At 36.0% G+C, this 19080-nt stretch overlaps 1 protein-coding gene across 1 annotated transcript; it reads right to left on the bottom strand.

Moving 5' to 3' along the window:
• Positions 1-7009: 7009 nt before the first annotated feature.
• On the bottom strand, positions 7010-13489 carry LOC121991940 (transaldolase-like). Its single transcript, XM_042546026.1, has 13 exons — positions 13327-13489; positions 13114-13228; positions 12952-13030; positions 12779-12854; positions 12625-12708; positions 12409-12513; positions 11428-11508; positions 11245-11309; positions 10161-10230; positions 10013-10090; positions 8539-8636; positions 8325-8460; positions 7010-7194 (listed from the first exon to the last, which is right to left on the bottom strand). The coding sequence occupies exons 1-13, from the start codon at positions 13375-13377 to the stop codon at positions 7048-7050; spliced, it is 1185 nt and encodes a 394-aa protein (XP_042401960.1). The 5' UTR covers positions 13378-13489; the 3' UTR covers positions 7010-7047.
• Positions 13490-19080: the final 5591 nt, after the last annotated feature.

Raw genomic sequence — 19080 nt, forward strand, 5'->3', positions numbered from 1 at the left:
AAGATGGTTCGGGGTGACCATGAGTTTTGATGGTTTGGGCAAAAGGTTTAAGTTAGGTTTACCCTTTTATTTAATATGTGTATGTGAGTGTGCAGGTTTGCAGGATACACATATGACTCAGCTTGATAGCTTCAGGTCCGATGAAGGATGGAGCATCCAAGGGACTGTAAACAAGGCAGCAAGGACAAGAGCTGAGGGAAGCAACTTTGAGGCATACGCGAAGGATGACATTGGTACAAGCCACGAGCTTGAATGCATCCGAGGAACGAGAGTCAAAGGAAGTAGGCTTGAAGGCAAAATGTTAAGGTTGCAAGGAAGGGTCAAGTGAGTCATAAGGGTGAGAGTTCGAGTGCTGAGAGATTGCACTCGGGGTACCAGTCAACTGGTACTTTCATCAGTCGACTGGTTCAGTTGATTGGGAGCGAACAGAATGCTTCTATTTGCTCAGCCATTATGGAGCAGTCTACTAGCACTTTCACCAGTAGACCGGTATCGAGTCGTTGGGATGTAATGGTCAAAATATCACGGAGGACAATTGACAGACACTTTCACCAATCGACTGGTAGGCAGGGTTTTCTAACTTGTGACCTATATAAGTATATAACCAAGGCTTGGAAGCTTGATTAATGTTGATGAAATTAGTAGTGGATAACTCTAATTAGTAGTCAACAAGTTTTCTAGTACTCATTGTAACCCAAGAGGTCTTAGTTAGTGTTGTGGTGATGTTTCTCCACCCACAAGGAGACTTGAGATAGTCGAAGTTTTTCGGGGACTAATCCACCGATGGATAGAAATCATCCACCTCAAGGGCAAGCCGTGGAATGGAGTAGGAGCAAGCAATCTCTGAACCACGTTACATTGAGTGTGTTACCAGTTTGCCTTTCTTTTAGTGTTTAGCTTGTTTGTTTTATATTATTCCACTGTGCTAACAGCATAGGCAAGCAGGAAGAACTATGAATTAGGGTCACCGTTTATCCAACCCCCCTTCTAGTTGGTCATCCGATTTCCAACAATATTCTCTTGATTCTCTGATGGTTACATAAAATGATAAAAAGGGATATTAGACCGTTGAGTTAATCGGTCAGTAATACACTTTGACGGTGTGTTGGACGAGTCTCCTCTGACGTCCGATTGGACCTCATTCTCGGATGGGGTTAGGTCGCCTAGGATTGTCGACCATCTCGAGGGCTCAGCCTTCTTGAGGGCTCGACTCCCTTAAGGGCTTGACCTTCTTGAGGACTCGGCTCGGCTTCCTTGAGGACTGACTCGGCCTCCTTGAGGATTCGGCTCGACCTCCTTGAGGACTCAGCTAGGCCTCCTTGAGGACTCAGCTCAGTCTCCTTGTCTCCTTGAGGACTTGGCTCAACCTCCTTGAGGACTCGACTCGATCTCCTTGAGGACTCGACTCGGCCTCCTTAAGGACTCGACAATTAGACATTTCAAATGCATTTCTTCATAGTCATTTTGAGGAAAGTGTATTTATGGATCAACTACTTAGGTTCATTCATCCATAGTTTCCATCTCATATTTATCAAGTCAAGAAATCCTTATATGGTATTCGGCAAGCTTCTCGTGCATGGTTTTATCGATTATCTAATTGGTTACATGCTCAATGATTTTCTAGATTATAGACTGACTCGTCTCTATTCCACAAATATAATGATGAATTATGATATTTTTTCTTATATATGTAGATGACATCCTAATAACCGGTAATGATTACAAGGGTATTACAACTTTATTAAGTCTTCTTAATTAAGAATTTCTTACTCAAGATTTGGGTAATGTTCATTGTTATCTTGGTATTGAACTTATTCCATATGAGGAAGACTATCTTCTCTCTCAAATTAAAGCAAATGCATTAATGGGCTTCTCTAAAGAGTCAAAATAGATGGAGCACGTCCAGTTTCTATACCAATTGCTATAAATAACTCTACAACTTCTTCCTCTCCTACTCTGTCTAATCTATAGATTTATCGAAGAATTGTTGGAGCCTTACAATATATCACTATCACACAACCTGATATTACCTTTGCAGTAAATCGTGTTTGTCATGCTCTAACTTAACAAAATTGGGATATGTAAAAAAGAAAATTTTACTATCTCAAAGGTATAGTACTATTTTACATGGTCTTCTTTTATATCGTCAATCATCTATAGATTTACATACATATAGCAATGTAAATTGGGCAAGCTCTCTCCTAAAGATAGACGATCTATAAATGGATATGCAATATCTATTAGATGAAATCTTATCAAATGGAATTTGAAAAAACAACCTATAGTATCTTGTTCAAGCACAGAGACTGAATATAAAACTATAGCCAATACAATGTCTGAAATTATTTAGCTTCAACCATTTCTTTCTGAACTTCATCTTGTATCAAATATTGTACCAAAAATTTGATGCGATAATATTGGAGCAATATATCTTACAGCTAATCTAATCTTTCATGCTCGTACAAAACATGTGGAAATTAATTTTCATTTTGTTCGTGAACATGTGACAACTCAACAGTTATCCATCTCTTATATTTCTGCTGAAGATTAAATTACTAATATATTTATTAAGTCATTATCCAGATAACATTTCAATAAATTAACAAGCAAACTCAACGTCAAAGATCTCTCGTTAAATTTGTTGGTGGTAAAAAAGAATTATTTAATATACCAGAATTGTCCGGATCAAATAACCAAATCAAATCAAGTTATTATTAGGATTAAGATTATTAAATTAATTATATTATAATTATTAAAATAATTTTATTATTTATTAATTGATTAATTGATTAAATATTTCTTATATGTTATATATTATACTGTGATAAATATTAATAAATAATAAGATTTATTATTGCTCTCATTTTTTTTTCCCTCTTCGTATTCTTCTTCTTCTTCTGACAAGAAGTTGGTGCTAAGGAGAGTGTAGAAATCATGCTGTTGGGCGAGTAGGAAGGGAAGGTTTACATTATAAAAGTTAAATAAGTTGATTAATATGTTTATACATATAATATAATAAGTTGATTAATACGTCTATACCTATAATATAATGGCATTTATAAACTATGTGTGGGTCTACTCTGATTTCTTTTTTTTAAAGAAAGAAATGAATCATTTTTAATTAGTGTCCTTTTATAACTAATTTTAAAATAATAAATATCATTAAGAAAATGTATGAACATGGCGGTGAGAATCCAGATGCTGCTGTTATGATGGCTGTGAATGTTGTTAACTAGTAAATTATGGCCCCAGTCGTCTAAGAGAAGTAAGACCTAAATCCCTAGGCCTTGCGCCTTCTTCAACACGCCGAAAGGGTGTCGGCATGGGGCAAACTGCTCATATCAGCACGATGCTTCTCTACCGCCAAGAACTGAGCAGCCAAGAGGACCAAAGAGAATTATATTAACAAGTTAGATGGAGGGATTGTTAACAGGAACTAAAGGGCCCACTTTATGTTCCACATTGTGTGTGTGTTTTTATTTTCTTTAAGGTGAACTCCATAGTTAAAAAGGGTTGATTAAGTAATATCAATATTCAAGAACGTACGTAACACTGGTGGGGGTTTGAAGTTTTGGTTAAATCTGTCTAATGAACTTTAGATTTCTACAGTCCGATTATATTCATATTTATCTTTTGAGTGAGTGCGAGTCGAGTTCAATCTCTAATTGGTACACCAAGCAGCAACATCAGAAGCGGGACCACGGTGATCTTGGCCAATGGGAACGTACGTAGAGGGACGAGTGGGTCCTTCAGCTCTACACCGATAGGGGTAATGCAAAAGATGAGTGAAATCCAGGTGTTAATTGCTAGATTCGATCGAGGTTGAGAATTGAATATGTTTCTGATCGGCCGGCGTATAAAAGCGTCTATGCGAGACGGCAACGACGGAAAAAGAGGTTTAGATGCCGCTTAGGGCATCTTCACTAGTTAAACTTCTTCATAATTTTTTTTTAATTTTCAATATGTTACATTAATGTCACATCAAAAATAAAAAAATCTATTATTCTCTCCACAATCAAAAAACCTCCATACAACTTTTTTTTATAGGTCCTACATCACAAATCATACCTCTGTATTTTTATTTTTTTATTTAATATCTCTATATAATTTTTATTTAATATTTTATTTAATTCTCATCTTTAAATTAATTTATTCGTAATTTTTAATTAATAAATTAATAAACTTATTATTTTTAATTTAATTTAATTTATAATTTTTATTTAATATTTAATTAACTTATAAATTTTAATTTAATTATAGTCATTTGTATTTTTTTAACTTATCAAATATATTTATTTTTAAAAGAAAAGTGTATAATTTAACTATTAAATAAAATATTTAATGATTTTAAAAAAATTAAACATGCAATATTAATTTTTCAATGATTAATGGCTCCATCTTCAAAAGAAAAAAGCAGATTTAAAATATCAAACCTGCTCTTAAAATAAAAACCTTAAAACTTATATCTCCACTCATTAGAGTTTTTTTGTTGAGCTTTTTCAACTTTATAAACCGGTTAAAAAAGCTGCATTGAAGATGCTTTTAGGATTGTGTTGCTTAATTCTCTGAATTCCATGATACGAGCTAGACCATGGAATTAATGTTACTGTTTCTTTGTTGGATTACAATCAAAGTGTTTGCTTTGTGGATTGTAATGGAATTAATCTTAATTATGAATTATAAATAAAGTTATTAGAAATATATTCTTGATGAATTGAAGCATCATATATATCAAGGTAAGGTAATGCCACAATAATAAAGCCTCGCATTGAATGCATTTACATTGTTTACAGCAGACAAATGCACAAAGATAAACATAAGTGTGTCATGTTCTAAAGAAAGAAAAGGAAAAGAAATCAAGAATGTTGGAAGCAGCTAGAGCTCCCGAAGCAGAATATATATGGTTTAGGGTTAAACCCTAAACCCTAATTAATTTGCTGCGACTGGTGGATGGTTTGTGTTTGAATTCATGAATTTATCGCAGCAACCGAGCTCCGGAGATCCTGAACTGGAGAGGCCTTCTGCAGAACTTCTTCGGTCTCGGCTCAAATGGGTGGTAGCAGCCTTCGCTGAGCTTGCGCTTTGTTGCCGCTAACAGATTAGATCGAGGCGACCCTTCCTGATCGTCACTGCGAGGCTCAGGATGAGCAGTCACAGGCTCAGGATGATGCGACCCTTCCAGATTGCGAGGCTCATCTGGTTTTTGCTCTGCAAATGTTGGAATAAGCTTAAGCGACCCTTCTAGATTAAGAGGTTTATCTGCAGGTTGATGCTCTGTTGTCTGCGGATTCGATGGCTTAGTTTGATCATGGTCATGGAGTACTCTTCTAAGGCGGATATTGCCATTTTTCGAGGCCGACACTATCTTCCAGGTTTCTGAGGGAGTTGTCGTCCGTTCAGCCAATAAACCTTCAGCACTCTTGACGGGGTTGCCACGGCCAGACTCCTCCTCCTCCTCCTCCTCCTCATCCTCAATCGCGTTGTCAAGGCTATCATCTTCCTTCTCCTTCATTGCTTTGACATCGTTGCGATGGTCCTCGTCGGTCTTCTCGACGTGGGGAATTGCGGTGAAGAGCATTTGTACAATTTTATCCTTCCGGATCCTGAACTCATCCGGATGATTGGAGGCAGCGAAGTGGATGGCTTGTCGGATGACGTGGAAGACGTCCGATTCGCCGGCCGCCCGAAAGACCTCCCGCCAGTGATCCAGCGTCTTGGACGAGGAGATCGCCATGGAGAACTTGGACGTCGACGTCGGCGCAGGAAGACTGAGGTTTGGTTGTGGAATGATCTGACTCTTCTCCTCGCCTCGATAGATAGATATATATAATGATATATCCGCTTTCATCGGAACCGGCCGCCAAAAAAACGAAAAAACAAAAAACGCGCGCGGTCGAGCCCATTATTATTCGTAACTTCCCTAACTAAATGTACAAGTACAACCTGTTGTACCGTATTTATTTTGAAAAAAATATATTAAAAGAAAATTCCACGAAGTTGAGCAGATGATTTTAAAATTTTAAATTTAATTAAATTGAACCGTGATTGATAAGTCGAACAAACTCCAATAACAATGGAATACATTATCAATTGACTGTTTTTTTTTTAAAAAAAAATAATTAATTTGATAACTGTATAATTTAATCAATTTAATTTATTGATTTGTAATAGTAAAATTTAATCCATTTAATTTATTTCAAAAAAAAAAAAGACGATCAGTTCAATTTTCACTGGAGTAGGTGATCGAGAGACGGTGAATAACTGAGAAAGTAGAGTTATCAATGAGATGATTTTGAGCTTGTTGTCGGGTATCCAATTCTAAACGAAAACTATAACAATTTATGGAGTTAAATCGTTAGTTGAATAATGTTCGCAAATCAAATTCAAGCCCTATCCTCTGGCCGATACGCAAATGACATTTGTCACACTGGACCATTAAGTAATATATTCAGCCATTTAAACATATCCTTACCACAATAAGATTGGGGTTTAAATCTCGATAAAATTGAAATAAATATCTCCTTTATGTGCTAGTCACTATTCCAAAGGTTAGTAACCAACCGTGATTTACCTCTTCCGTGTTGACCTTGGGACGGATTGACGGGGGAGCTGGAGACGAACATATTCGATTTTTTTGCCACAATAATGATCTGATAACTAACACGCAAAGGAACATGTAACTTCCTCATTTAGCTCATCGTAAATACAGCCATGAAAATCCTACAAAAACAATCCAGAGTTTATGAAGTAAACAACAGAATTACTCCTTAGCCTACCTGATCAGACTCCTTTTGTTTGATCTCTGAGCAAAGGTCTGAGAAACCTGAACGTCGTTAAGAAAGAAATAAAGACAAAAACAATGGTATCGAACCGGTCTTTAATTCTCAACTCGATGGACAGAACTGATCTTGCCTTAAACCAATGTAGGTTCAGAACAACTGGCTCATACATAACCCTAGATAATCCAAGAAAACCTGGTGCGACTAAATTTTTATCTTCCAACTTGTAATTTTCTTTGGTAGCTCTATCTTCAGAAAGGTATGAAGTTCAGACATTGGGTGGTGGCCAGATCTTCCCAAAAAGCTCTTCAATGCGCCTGGTCTGGTTCACATACCCTTCAAGACCAGCAGCCAGAAGCTCCTCTGCAGCAGGTCCAATTGCAGATGCAAAACTCCTTTGATCCCACTTCACAAGCTGTGGCATGGAAGACAAACATCTGAAGCAGTTTCCTCATGCAATATAACAGTGAATCTTTGCATATGAATCAACAAACAATTTCGATGTTGATGTTTTGTAAAGAGTAGAAAGTGTGGAGGGGAAAACCTTCAAACAATCTCTCACATCTCATAGAAGGTGTGAAGACCTGTAAATCTCGTAACTCCAAATAAGGTTCCTACAATATGCTTAAATAGCAAGATGTCCTGACCTAAGTGACTTGCCATTCTCTCGCCCTTGCTGACATGATAGAACATGTAAAAGAAAATAGGAAGAGCCAACAATAGCTAAGTCTAGTGGTAAGTGAGTTAGATGCAAAGGACTTTTGACTAAAGGTTGTGGATTTGAGAATCAATATCATCTAATGCAGTGCCCCCCTCTCAAGTTCTATATCATCAATATAATGTGCTTAAATACTAAGAAGTTCCCAATTGAAATATCTTGACATTTGAGCCCTCTCTTAAGCTTTAAGATTGTTGAAATATAATATAACAAGAGGAAGGAGGAGCATCATCAAGTACTCCTCTTGATCAATGCACCAATTTGTTTCGCTCAACTTAAGCGTTTGACTGATAACTTTAAAGTATAAATAGTTATCATTTTACAGACTTCAGTTCTAATTATACTAAGATTTAATTGCAAGACTTCCAATTCAACATCTCAATTCCTGCATGATATGGGAACTGAACATAAATATAAATTATGGAGTACAGGAAAGTCAAAAAAGTAGTAGATTGTACAGTCAAAATCCCAATTGGCTACATTTGTTACAAGGTACTTGGGCTTGGTTGTAATGGTTGACGTAATTAATAAATAGAAGTGTACAAAAGTGAAATCAATCTCATGGTTCATGCATCTAAAGCATCTTTATCTTTCATTAACTGAAATAAGAGTATGGGATGTAACACAGTAATAGTATGGCAGGATGACATGGTTTCAGAAGCAGATTTGGTCGGGGAACTCCTCACCAGTTAGCACGCATAATCTTAATTTGTAAAATCAAACAGATATCTTAAAACAAGCATAATATGAATTTGATGAAAATGAATCACAAACACATACAAAAATGGATAATTAATTTTTACAATAGAGAAGAATTAAAATCTTACCTCTTCTTCTGTAAAATTGTACACACTAGCAGACCCTGGTGCTAGCCTTCTCACATAAGAATAACGTTCCTCAGGATCAGTAACAGATTCTTTTAGGGACTCTAGAATCTTTAGAGGTGCAATTATGTAATCAATTCTGAGAAACATTCCTAAGGTTCAATTGACAGGAGCAATGCAAATCCCAGAATATACAAGAAGATAGAATAAAGGCTACCCGAGGAGGCTAAATAAATCCTGCTTATTCCGAACTGCAGCTGCCATCAGCTTTGACTTGTAGCCATACTTGTGAATGTAGTTGTAAGTTTTCTCAGCCTGCGTTGTTATTAAAAAAAAAAGACGAATAGCAGACTATTTTTATATTTTCTACCTGTATACAAAATCAATTTCAGAACAAACATATTTCTCACCAAGGAAACATCAAGAAAGATTTCTCTCATAATTTCATTCACTCCAAGAGAACACGAGTGAGGCATTACTTACCTATCCTTCCCTAGAAATGTATTTAACTACCTCACTTCCCTCTTTAGCATATTATTTTGAAAACTTGGCCTTACAAAAAATTGTTTTTAGCTATATATATGGGTGGATATAAGCAGAGCTCAGTGGATTCATGGAGAAAAGTTTATAATCCTTAGGCTGTTTATAAGTTTTAAGTATTGAATGAAACATATTTTTAGCTCTTTTTTTAATATTTCTACTCAGTCTTTTTTCTAGAAATTTTGTTCAATATGATAATATTTATATGTAATCACAAATGTAATAGATCATTTTTGTTCTCTTTTTCATTAAGAAAATTACTCTCCATTAAACATAGTGCAATGTTCCTAGCTTTTCCAACTACTAACCATATCATATTATCATTTTTAATTATTTTTTATGAGTAATAGTTTATTCAGAATTATATAGTAACTAAAAGAAGAAAAATTAAATAATTTAAAATTCATCCTTATGTAACATTCTATTCAACAGGTGGCTAAACATTTAGATATATAAACATTCCTAAAGTCTCATGATTATATAATGTCAAGGCGTAAGACTCTTTATTCTAGACCTAGCATGGTAATAATAGAATGTAATCGTCTTTTTTATGATAATATTATGTTTATCATAATAATATTTTCACAAATTAATTATTGTTGGTTCCTGAATTCATCATTGACTGTCTACTGTTTTTGAATAATTGTTAAAATGGTAATCCCGCATGGACTAGTTATCTCTTATCTTGTATTATATTTCTGTAAATTTTGCAAAAAGGTCCTATGCTGACCTGGGTGCCTCGAAATGGCTGGCCCCCTCTTATCTTGTATTATGTGTGGCAAAAGGCGATTCACTAGCCCCCAGCACACCCGTCAACCCATCCCTAGGTCAACACTTATCATGTAGTATAACCTATATAAGAGGAGTCATAAAACTTATTTTGATAAACATTATTCTCAATGTTCCAATTTAATTTTTTATTAGATAAACTTGTTATATTGATTACTTGATCTACAAAATGTTGACCAATGAAGTGTCTATAATCTTATTCTAACACGCTTTCGGAAATGATTCTGATAAACCACTCGAATAGAGTTATATTTTCTGTAGTAAAGTCATTTTCATGAGACTCACGAGGTATTGCTATCTCATTAGCCACATAATATCAATTCTTACATAAACTTTCACCAGATGAGAACAATTGAACTCACCAAAGCCAATCCAGGATCTTCACCATTCTTGCTAGATGATTCAATCTCACGATCACCAGAGTGATTGCGAGCCCAATCCTGAAGTGTACTTTCATATTGACTATAAGAATATTCACTTTAAGGCATAATAAATCAACACAAGAATTACCCTAATACGGCCAACAAATATCTGGATAACAGATGCACCAGCTTGAGCTGCAGCTGCTGCTTGAGGAAAACTTCAAAGGAGGCAAAAACATTAAAGATCAGAACAGCCCAAAGATGGAATTGCCCGCATAAAAATGACAGCTACACTTGTTATCGTTGTTGCAAAGTAATGGATGATATAATCCAATGACCAACAAGAAGCTAAGTTGGAATTTTGAAAATCCTCTTTGATTAAATAGATAAGGGCAAAAGGACAAGGTTTGTCTATGTGCAATCAACAAGGAGTACCCAAATGACATGATTTTGCATTTGAACTAGTAAACAACAGCAAGCAGTTAATTATTCAAATAACATGAAATTCAAACAATGGCAATAAAATGAGAAAAGAAACACAGAATTTCTATGATTTTAGTATGGAAATACTCTTGGAAAAAAATGGAGGAATGGGGTCAAGAACTTTTTTTTCAGAGGTCAGACATATAAAATCTGCAGTTAATCAACGACAGCATTTCCAAAATAAAAGTACCAAAAAAGTTTTTATAAAATGGTTGACAATGCATTTGCTTAAAACTTGACACAAAATATGTTGCAAGTTTTATTTTAAAAAATTATGACTATGTATGTCAGTATCTTATTTATGGGAAATGAATGTTTAAATGCCCTTAAGTCTAGGGGCAGAGCCATGTCAGAGGTTATGGGATCACTTGATCCAATAAAAGATTTGACAACTCACCATGGTTAATCAATAATGAATAAATAATATGTGTTTAACCTCCCATATTGTTTAAATTTGAAACCGCAAAAGCTAACACAAGGTCAATCAATTCACTTGAAATATAGACTAATATGTTTGTTTAGCAAATGTTTTAATAGCTTCCTATTTTCTCAGAAAACTGTTCAATTCCAAATATATTCAAGTTTTTGTTCTTTTTTGACAAAAAAAAAATAGTAAATAGTTTTTCTATTTTTCTTATCTTTTAGCAAATTCTTTTTTACTCGAGCAATTTCATTGTCCCACCAAATTCTTAATTTTCAATTTTGATGAACTAGTATTTTTTTTTTGAATTATTAGAAAATGTAAATACCTGTATACAAAGGTTAAATGGGTTTGTATTCCTTCCAATTCCAGTAATCTAGAGGCCTCTATTCCCTGAATATAGGGGGGAAATCTTTAATCGAAGACAATAGATTGAACATGAATCAGCCAATATTTGCATACTAATTCATTCAATATTAGAAATTCTAGATAAACTAAATTCATGTCTTACTTGCCAAGTTGAAGGAATTTTGAAAAGTAAACGCTGTGGAGAAACCTCTAATTCATTGTATAGCTTCAACAGTTGATTGACCTGGAATTCCATTACAGAAAGTGCTACACGCATCAGATCAATTTTTTTACATTAATCTATGGTCCCCTATCTGAACAAATGCTTCGAACAGGGATCAAATCCAAACTATAATAAGAGTATCCAAAGAAATTACAATGATGAACTACCTCTAATTAAAAGAGAGTGCCCTTGTCACAAAGTCTCCTAATCCGAAATGTAAGTTAACATCCAGTGACCACCACAAGACCCTATAATGGTACGAGCCTTGGGACAAAATTATATCAAAGAAGTAATCTTTATACTTAAAATCATGAAAAGGAAAATTATCAAAATAGCATCCTATTGCCTCAAGTATAACGATTGTTCCTCTCTTTATCCATACTTATTAAAAGTGAACAATTTCAATTAAATTGTTCACTTTTATCAACTGAAACAAAAATCATCCCAACTCTTATAAAAACAAACAGTTTTTTTTTTTAAATTAGTAATGGAGGCAGTTTTATGTGAATATTCACTCGTAGCATGTCTAGAGTTACAAGAGAAATTAGATAAAATGAACAATTTTCAATCTTAGTGCAACCAAAGGAGTGGTAAAATGGGCATATTAGAGATGGTGGGGGGTTCCCTTTGGAGAATAATCAAAACATTAGTTGTCCATTTGATGATTTTAAAAATAATCAGGATTCCTGCCAAGAGGCGTGCCCCTTGACTACTTTTTCAACCCACAAAAAAGACGAGGTGTATATGGTACCAAGATGCAAAAGTTGATATGGAGTTTGTAGAAAATATATCATGGACAAATCCAGACAGGTTTAACATGAATCTAAGTGCAAACAAAATACAAAGATAAAGCAATCAAGAAGCCAACACCTCATATCAAGCAAGCAAAAAAATCCAAGATGATTAACCTTACGTCCTTACCTTATGAATTATGTCTTGGGTATCATAAGCCAAGCGAGCGTCGACTTCTGTTGACACCCTCCCAGGGACTGATCTAACTAACTCAGCTCCCACATTCACTAAGGCCTGCCAATTGACCAAGTTCATTATTGCCTCTTATTATAGTATAAAAAAAAATAAACAAAGAATTTCTTAGAAGATCATCCATCTATATAAATAAGTAGTGTAATAACAAACCCTGTCGAAGAAGCAAGACAACCGTTCGCTAGAATCCTCTAGTCCAAAGCATTCATTAGCAGCCAATGCTGTCTCTATGGCACTCTACCATCAATAAGTTTAGAAACTATACCTCAATAACAAATTTAGTCCACATTTTTTTAGAATTTCTCACCTTAAACTTGGTGTCAGGAAGGCTGCAAATCCCCAAGAGAAGTGAAGAGCTTACCGTGGCAGCTGTTGGAGGGAACCTGCGGCCAGATTCCACGTTGAAATAAAAATGAACAGGACATCAAAGTCTAAAAAGGTGAATTTGAACAACAAGTACAAGGATTAACTGAGGCATGCCTCTCGAAATCATCGAAGACCACGGTATCAGGGACAATCTCGCTGAAGCTTGAAACAACATCCAGCTCGTTTCTCAAATCTAGGAACACCAAAAACATAGAGCTACTGATATCCTCATCCAACCCCGCAATCACATGAAAACTCACAAAATTGGACATTTACCAGTGCCAATAGGGTATGAACCACTGCCAGCCGACATCCGAACTCCTGTGAAATATCGAGGAACTCCGTTCAAGAGGATGGAAGGAGATCGCGAAGAGCATCTCCAGTTGCAAACCTAATCGAAGAACAATAACCTATCCAAATAAATCCAGCGCAAAGAGAGGCAAGTACAGATCAAGGGAAGAGAAAGCGAAGGAAATGGAACGAGCGTACTTTTGGGAGGAGAGCAGTGGAGGAAGGAGAACGACCGACCGAGATCGCCATCGCTACTAACCAACCAATCGACGGAGGAATGCTGTGTGCTCCGGCGGGTCGCTTGGGTGCTATTTATCGATGGGAGGGGCTATCCACATCCCCATTTACTGAACACACCTCATTTTCTAAATACATCTATAATAACTTTTTATCATATTTAGAAATCATTTATTGAACGCACCTCATTTTCTAAATACATCTATAATAACTTTTTTATAATATTCTTTTCTAAATACATACAATCAGGGACGGATTCAACAGAGATCATAGAGTTTCATGGATAGAGATAGAGGATACCGTCTCTTATTTCATGTAAAAATTGATCGCGCTCAGCTCAGATTACAATCGTTCCTCCATGCTTAAATTTCTAGATCTACCATTGCATTTAATAATATTTCTATTTTATCTTTCTAAAAATCCTACATATCCTTAAAAAAACATAGTATAAAAAATCTACATCTCTAACTAAGGGGGTAAATGAGTCAAACTGCTCGCGAGCGGCTCGGTCAAAGCTCGGCTCGAACTCTGAGTTGACCGAGCTCGAGCTGAGCTCAAGCCGACTCATTTAATATTCGAGCTGATGTCGAGCCCATTTAATACTGGCTCAAAGGCTCGTCGAGCCTGTTCAAACTCGGCTAATTTAATATTTTAATATTTAAAATAATTACTACTTTAAAGTTAAGTAATAAGTTGAGGAGGCGTTTGTGGCTAGAGTGTTTCATAAGGTTGTTAGAGGTTGAAAATTCAAATCTTAACTTGTGCGCACTTGTTTTTACATTTAAATTCACTATTTTCGAGCGGAGCTCGAACCCATGATTAAATGATCAAACCAAGCTCGAGCTCAAATTCAGAAACTAGCTTAAACCAAGCCTCTTTAATTTTCTCGAGCTCAAGCTCGAGTTGACCCAAACTCAAGCTCGGCTCGGCTCATTTACAGTTCTATCTCTAACTTTCCCTTCCTCCTCTTCGCCTCTCTCACCTCTTCAGTGCACAAACATCAATCAGATTTGGGCAACTCAATTTCTAGCAACACCATCAAACAATGGTGATCAAATTATATAGATTAGTTCTCATTTGGTCTTTCATTTTACTCTACAGTATCATTGCATAAGTAAATTTTATTTTTGTTAGATTTGTATTTAGTTTTCATTTATGAGTATAAAAACTTATTTGAATATGATATTTTTTACATAAAAGACTTTAGAATGTTGGGTTGTTGAAATTGTGAATGTTGGAACCTCAGGTTATTTTGATGTGATCAAAAAAGTTAAGTTAGGTCATGTGATATTTTGACCCTGTGTTTAAGTGTGCAGGAACTTAGGAGCACAGGAAGTCGAGCGAAAGACGCAGCTAGCAAGAAGGACGGCACAGGAGAGAGCTGACGGGCTCGGCGCGTCTAAGGGACGAGGCGCTGCGGAAGAGTACACCGGCAGATGAGAAGGAAGCGTACGGTGTTTTCGAGAGACGAGAAGCCGGAGCGGGAAATTACTCGGGGAGCAAGAGACGCAACCAGTGAGAAGGTCGGCACGAGAGATAGCCGACGGGCTCGGTGCGTCCGAGAGATGAAGAGCTGCAGATGAGTACATTGGCGGACGAGAAGGAAGCACGCGACGATTCCGAGGGATGAGAAGCCGGAGCGGAAGCCTGCTCGAGAAGGCCGAAATCAGGTTCGGGTGAGCCTTATTTCGATTGGCCGAAATCACCCAAGCGAGCAAAGCGGAAGATCTGGACCGAGGCGAGCAGAACCAAAGCAGAGAGCCCGAACCGTAAAAAGTCAACAAAGTTGACTTTAAGGGTCCGGGCGCCGGAACCCTTCCGGGCATCCAGAATGCGACTTTTAATCGGATCACGTTTGATCGTGATCGGTTGCGAAGGGGATAAAATTTTATCCCTTTCTAGACACCTGGAACCCTCCAAGCGCCCCGACCAAGGCCATAAATAAAACCTTCGTTCAAAAACTAGACAACACAAGCAATTTGATATTCAACACTTGTACATTTCTATTACTTAGTTTAGCTTCTCATTTTCTATGCTTGAATGCTGTAAGAGGCTTCTCCGCCTGAAGGATATCTTTATTGCGCTTCAACTTCCTTGGATTAACAACCTCCCCGGTTGTAACCAAGTCAAATCCATGAGCCTCATTTTTTTAGTTTCTTTCTGTTTGTTTAATTATTCATGCAAGTGTTTGTTTAAAGTTACCAGTACGAGAAGGGCATTTTATTTTTATATTATGCAAGGTTATTCAACTCCCCTTCTAGCCGAGCTCCAACGGTCTCCAACAATAAAATGTATGGCAGAGACATGATGAAAATCTCAAATTTCAATTGTGCCTCATTCGGCCCTAGTCCGCCGAACACATTGTTGCATGTTCGGTTACCATCGGCTAAACGTATTAGGATCTATTCGATCATAGGCAATCGAACGCAACACAATGTGATCAGTTGATGACCACCGAACATAACCGAATGTGTTCAATTTTTGTTTGCCAAACGAAACACAAAATGTTTGACCTCTAGCAGTTGAACACCGACGAATTTGTTCGATTGTGTGTTTCTGAACATATTGTGTTTTGTTCGATTTTGAGTAGTGAACAACTCTGTTTACTTTCAACAATACATGTTGATTGTATATGTAATTCATTTGTTTCTTATGTGCAGTAAAAATGTTGAAGACAATTTCAAGAAGGAATAAACCAACGGCTTCTGACAAAAAGTGTCAAAAAAGAGAGACTTACACGAGAGGTACAATCATCACAAGTATCCCAAGAAGAGGTATCACCACAAGTACCACAATAAGAAGATGTGCATGAAGAGATTCCTCCACAATAAAACTTACCTTTAGGAATGAATGAGGGTGAAGTAGAGCAAGATCTCGTTGGAGGAAATAATGAAGATGATGAAATATTGTGTGGACCATCGCCAGATTGTGGGGTTTTAAAACACACATAACATCAAAAATTTGGTTTGGTGAAGAGTGAGATGTGCTCAAATGCCTATGTCATACAACTAAATTACTGTAATGGGACTTCAAATCAGGAGCAGTTCAAATGTGGAGGAGTCTATTTAAGGACTCCTATCTTGACCAAGTGAGGGAGCTACCATACCAGAAGTCGAATAGAAATTTAATTGTTGCTTTTGTAGAATGTTGGCAACCAGGGATCAATACCTTTCATATGTCATTTGGAGAGATGACAATCACTTTAGACGACGTGTATTATCTTCTTGGTCTATTGATGACAGAAATTCCATTGCATTCTACAAGTGATGACAAATGTTACATTCATCAACAGATTAGTCGATTGTTCGGTGTGACGTTGAATGAAATTAATAAGTCCTTGAAGGGTATGAGGGGTTCGTCTATGAAGTTAGAGTGGTTGGACAGAACTTTAGTCATAAAATTATTGACAATTTTGATGATGACACTCTAACATATTCAGCAAGGGCGTATTTACTATATGTAATAGGTTGCACTCTTTATTCTGGCAAGACTTGTACTCAAGTCTCAACATACCTCTTGGATTTTTTTTTCGAGGATATAGGTATGGCACGTAGGTATGCATGGGGAGCTACTACTTTAGCTTATCTACATCGACAGTTGGAGCTCGCATCTAGGATAGGGGTGAAATAAATTTCTAAATATTTGACCTTGTTAGAGGTAATAGACATTCTATATGTATATTTATTTTTGTTATTTAATTGCCTTAAATTTAATATATTCTCTCACATGTAGGTATGGATATATGAACACTTCCTAACAACTAGGCATCCTCACAACCTACAATATAATGTTAGAGAACTCCTTGCGATGAGGTGGTTACAATAGACACATACCAAAGCATCGTTAAAAGGTGTATAAGCATATAGAGAGTGGTTGAATTCGTTTAATCTGAATGATGTCAGTACTTAACTTATTTTATTTATTTATTTTTATTTTATATACTTATTCAACTATTTGATTTAGCGTCATATAATGTGAATATTTTGCAGGTCATTTGGGATCCTTATGTTGATGTGAGGCATATCTTTCTATATCCCAAAGTTACTTTTTACTATGGCGGCATAATATCATTGAAAATTGTGGAATCATACCATTCTGATCGCATGCTCAGACAATTTGGGCATGCGCATACAATTCCACTAGACCCTTTTGTTCTTGTTAGTGCAAGAAGAGGTAATACACATGTCCATTACAATGTCTTATGGGGAGTTCTTGGAGGGTACTTTGTAGTTTGGGATAGTCATATTTTGTCATATACTCATCGTGGTAGATTGGCTGACCTTACATGGGAGGGTTTCTCGGAGTATATGTAATGGTACAATAAGTACTCTCATCTGATTGTGAAGAACCCATAACACCGATCGACCTATATTCATAGGATGGTAGGTGTGGATGCTATCCAACTTTTGGAGCGAATCATGACTGCACACAATTTGCTGGGGTTGATAGTGCAATGATGGAATTCTAACGATGAGAGTCTAACGCTAGATCAAGTGATGCCAACAGTGCAGCAAACATATGTTGTACTACAAGGACTGACATTGTATGAATACAAAAATGAACAACCTACTTCGTCGCGAGGCCTTAGGTGAGAAGACGATGATTTTCATGTATTGCATGTATAACCATCTTGAATCATTTCATGACATTCACGGGCTTTTGAATTATTTTATGTAATTTATGATTTTAATATTATAGGTATACATTTTGAACTTTATGTAGTTTTTTGGATTATTAGTATAGTTTTTGTATGTTTAATGTTATTTTGATAATATGAGTATGTTTATTGCAAAGAATTATTATTTAGATTTTATAAATATGAATATGTTTGTCGGACGAGATTTTGTAAATATAAGTACATTAAAAATCTTAATGATCATTCAAATGACAATGTCTATACCATGAATTATGCTACTATTTCTTAATATATAATTATACAGTGCAAGTTGATGAGTATAGACAAAATCTCATCCTGTTGTGCATAGAAAACGACATTCATACTACTTGTGAACAATGGAAGGTAATGAATGCCCCTCGCAAAAAAAGTATACACAAAAAATGAATAATTAGCAATGCAATAAATTATAAATTAAGAAATATATATTGTTGAACTGAAATTAAACATACCTGAATAAAATGATTTCCATTCACATGTGCAATACAGATACACTTTGGAGGCTTAACCACGACAGTCCTCAAAGATAAAAATGCATAATATAATTGAGCAGACAAACTAACTTGGGCAACATTATATCTCGATACAACAAGATAACACATTTCTGACAAAGACATCTAATGTGAGAGTGACGCTGCTTCATTAAAACAAATCAACATGTGTGTTTACTACTCCAACATGGTCATCTTCATTGAATATACCTTCATATAATATTTCTAAAATGTGTGATCTTCTCAAGAAGGTCTCATCTCACCCTCGGTTGTGCATCCTCACCAAAACCAAGTAGACCAGTAATGGAATGAAAACCATAGTGACCATTTGCCGCCACTGCCACATCTTTAGTGCCAACAATATATACGAGGAGATGGTAGTTGATAATATAACCAACAGTGGAAGTTAAACATATACGATGACAAATAATCTATTCAAAAGTGATATAAAAAAGTCAATTGCATCTAAAAAAAAGTAATGGTTATTTCAATGTATTGAAAAAATAAATGTTGTTATCTTTTGCTTTTATCTCTGTTAGGACCGAAAAG

The sequence above is a fragment of the Zingiber officinale genome, chromosome 6B (assembly GCF_018446385.1).
Source record: "Zingiber officinale cultivar Zhangliang chromosome 6B, Zo_v1.1, whole genome shotgun sequence".
Taxonomy (NCBI): Eukaryota; Viridiplantae; Streptophyta; class Magnoliopsida; order Zingiberales; family Zingiberaceae; genus Zingiber; species Zingiber officinale.

What these genes read in the sequence shown, in the direction of transcription:
- LOC121991940 (XM_042546026.1), bottom strand. Translation starts at nt 13,377, where the DNA reads ATGGCGATCTCGGTCGGTCGTTCTCCTTCCTCCACTGCTCTCCTCCCA. An exon ending in AAATTCCTTCAACTTGGCAA is followed by an intron (nt 11,310 to 11,427) that starts GTAAGACATGAA and finishes CCCTATATTCAG; the next exon opens with GGAATAGAGGCCTCTAGATT. An exon ending in TATTTGTTGGCCGTATTAGG is followed by an intron (nt 10,091 to 10,160) that starts GTAATTCTTGTG and finishes AGTACACTTCAG; the next exon opens with GATTGGGCTCGCAATCACTC.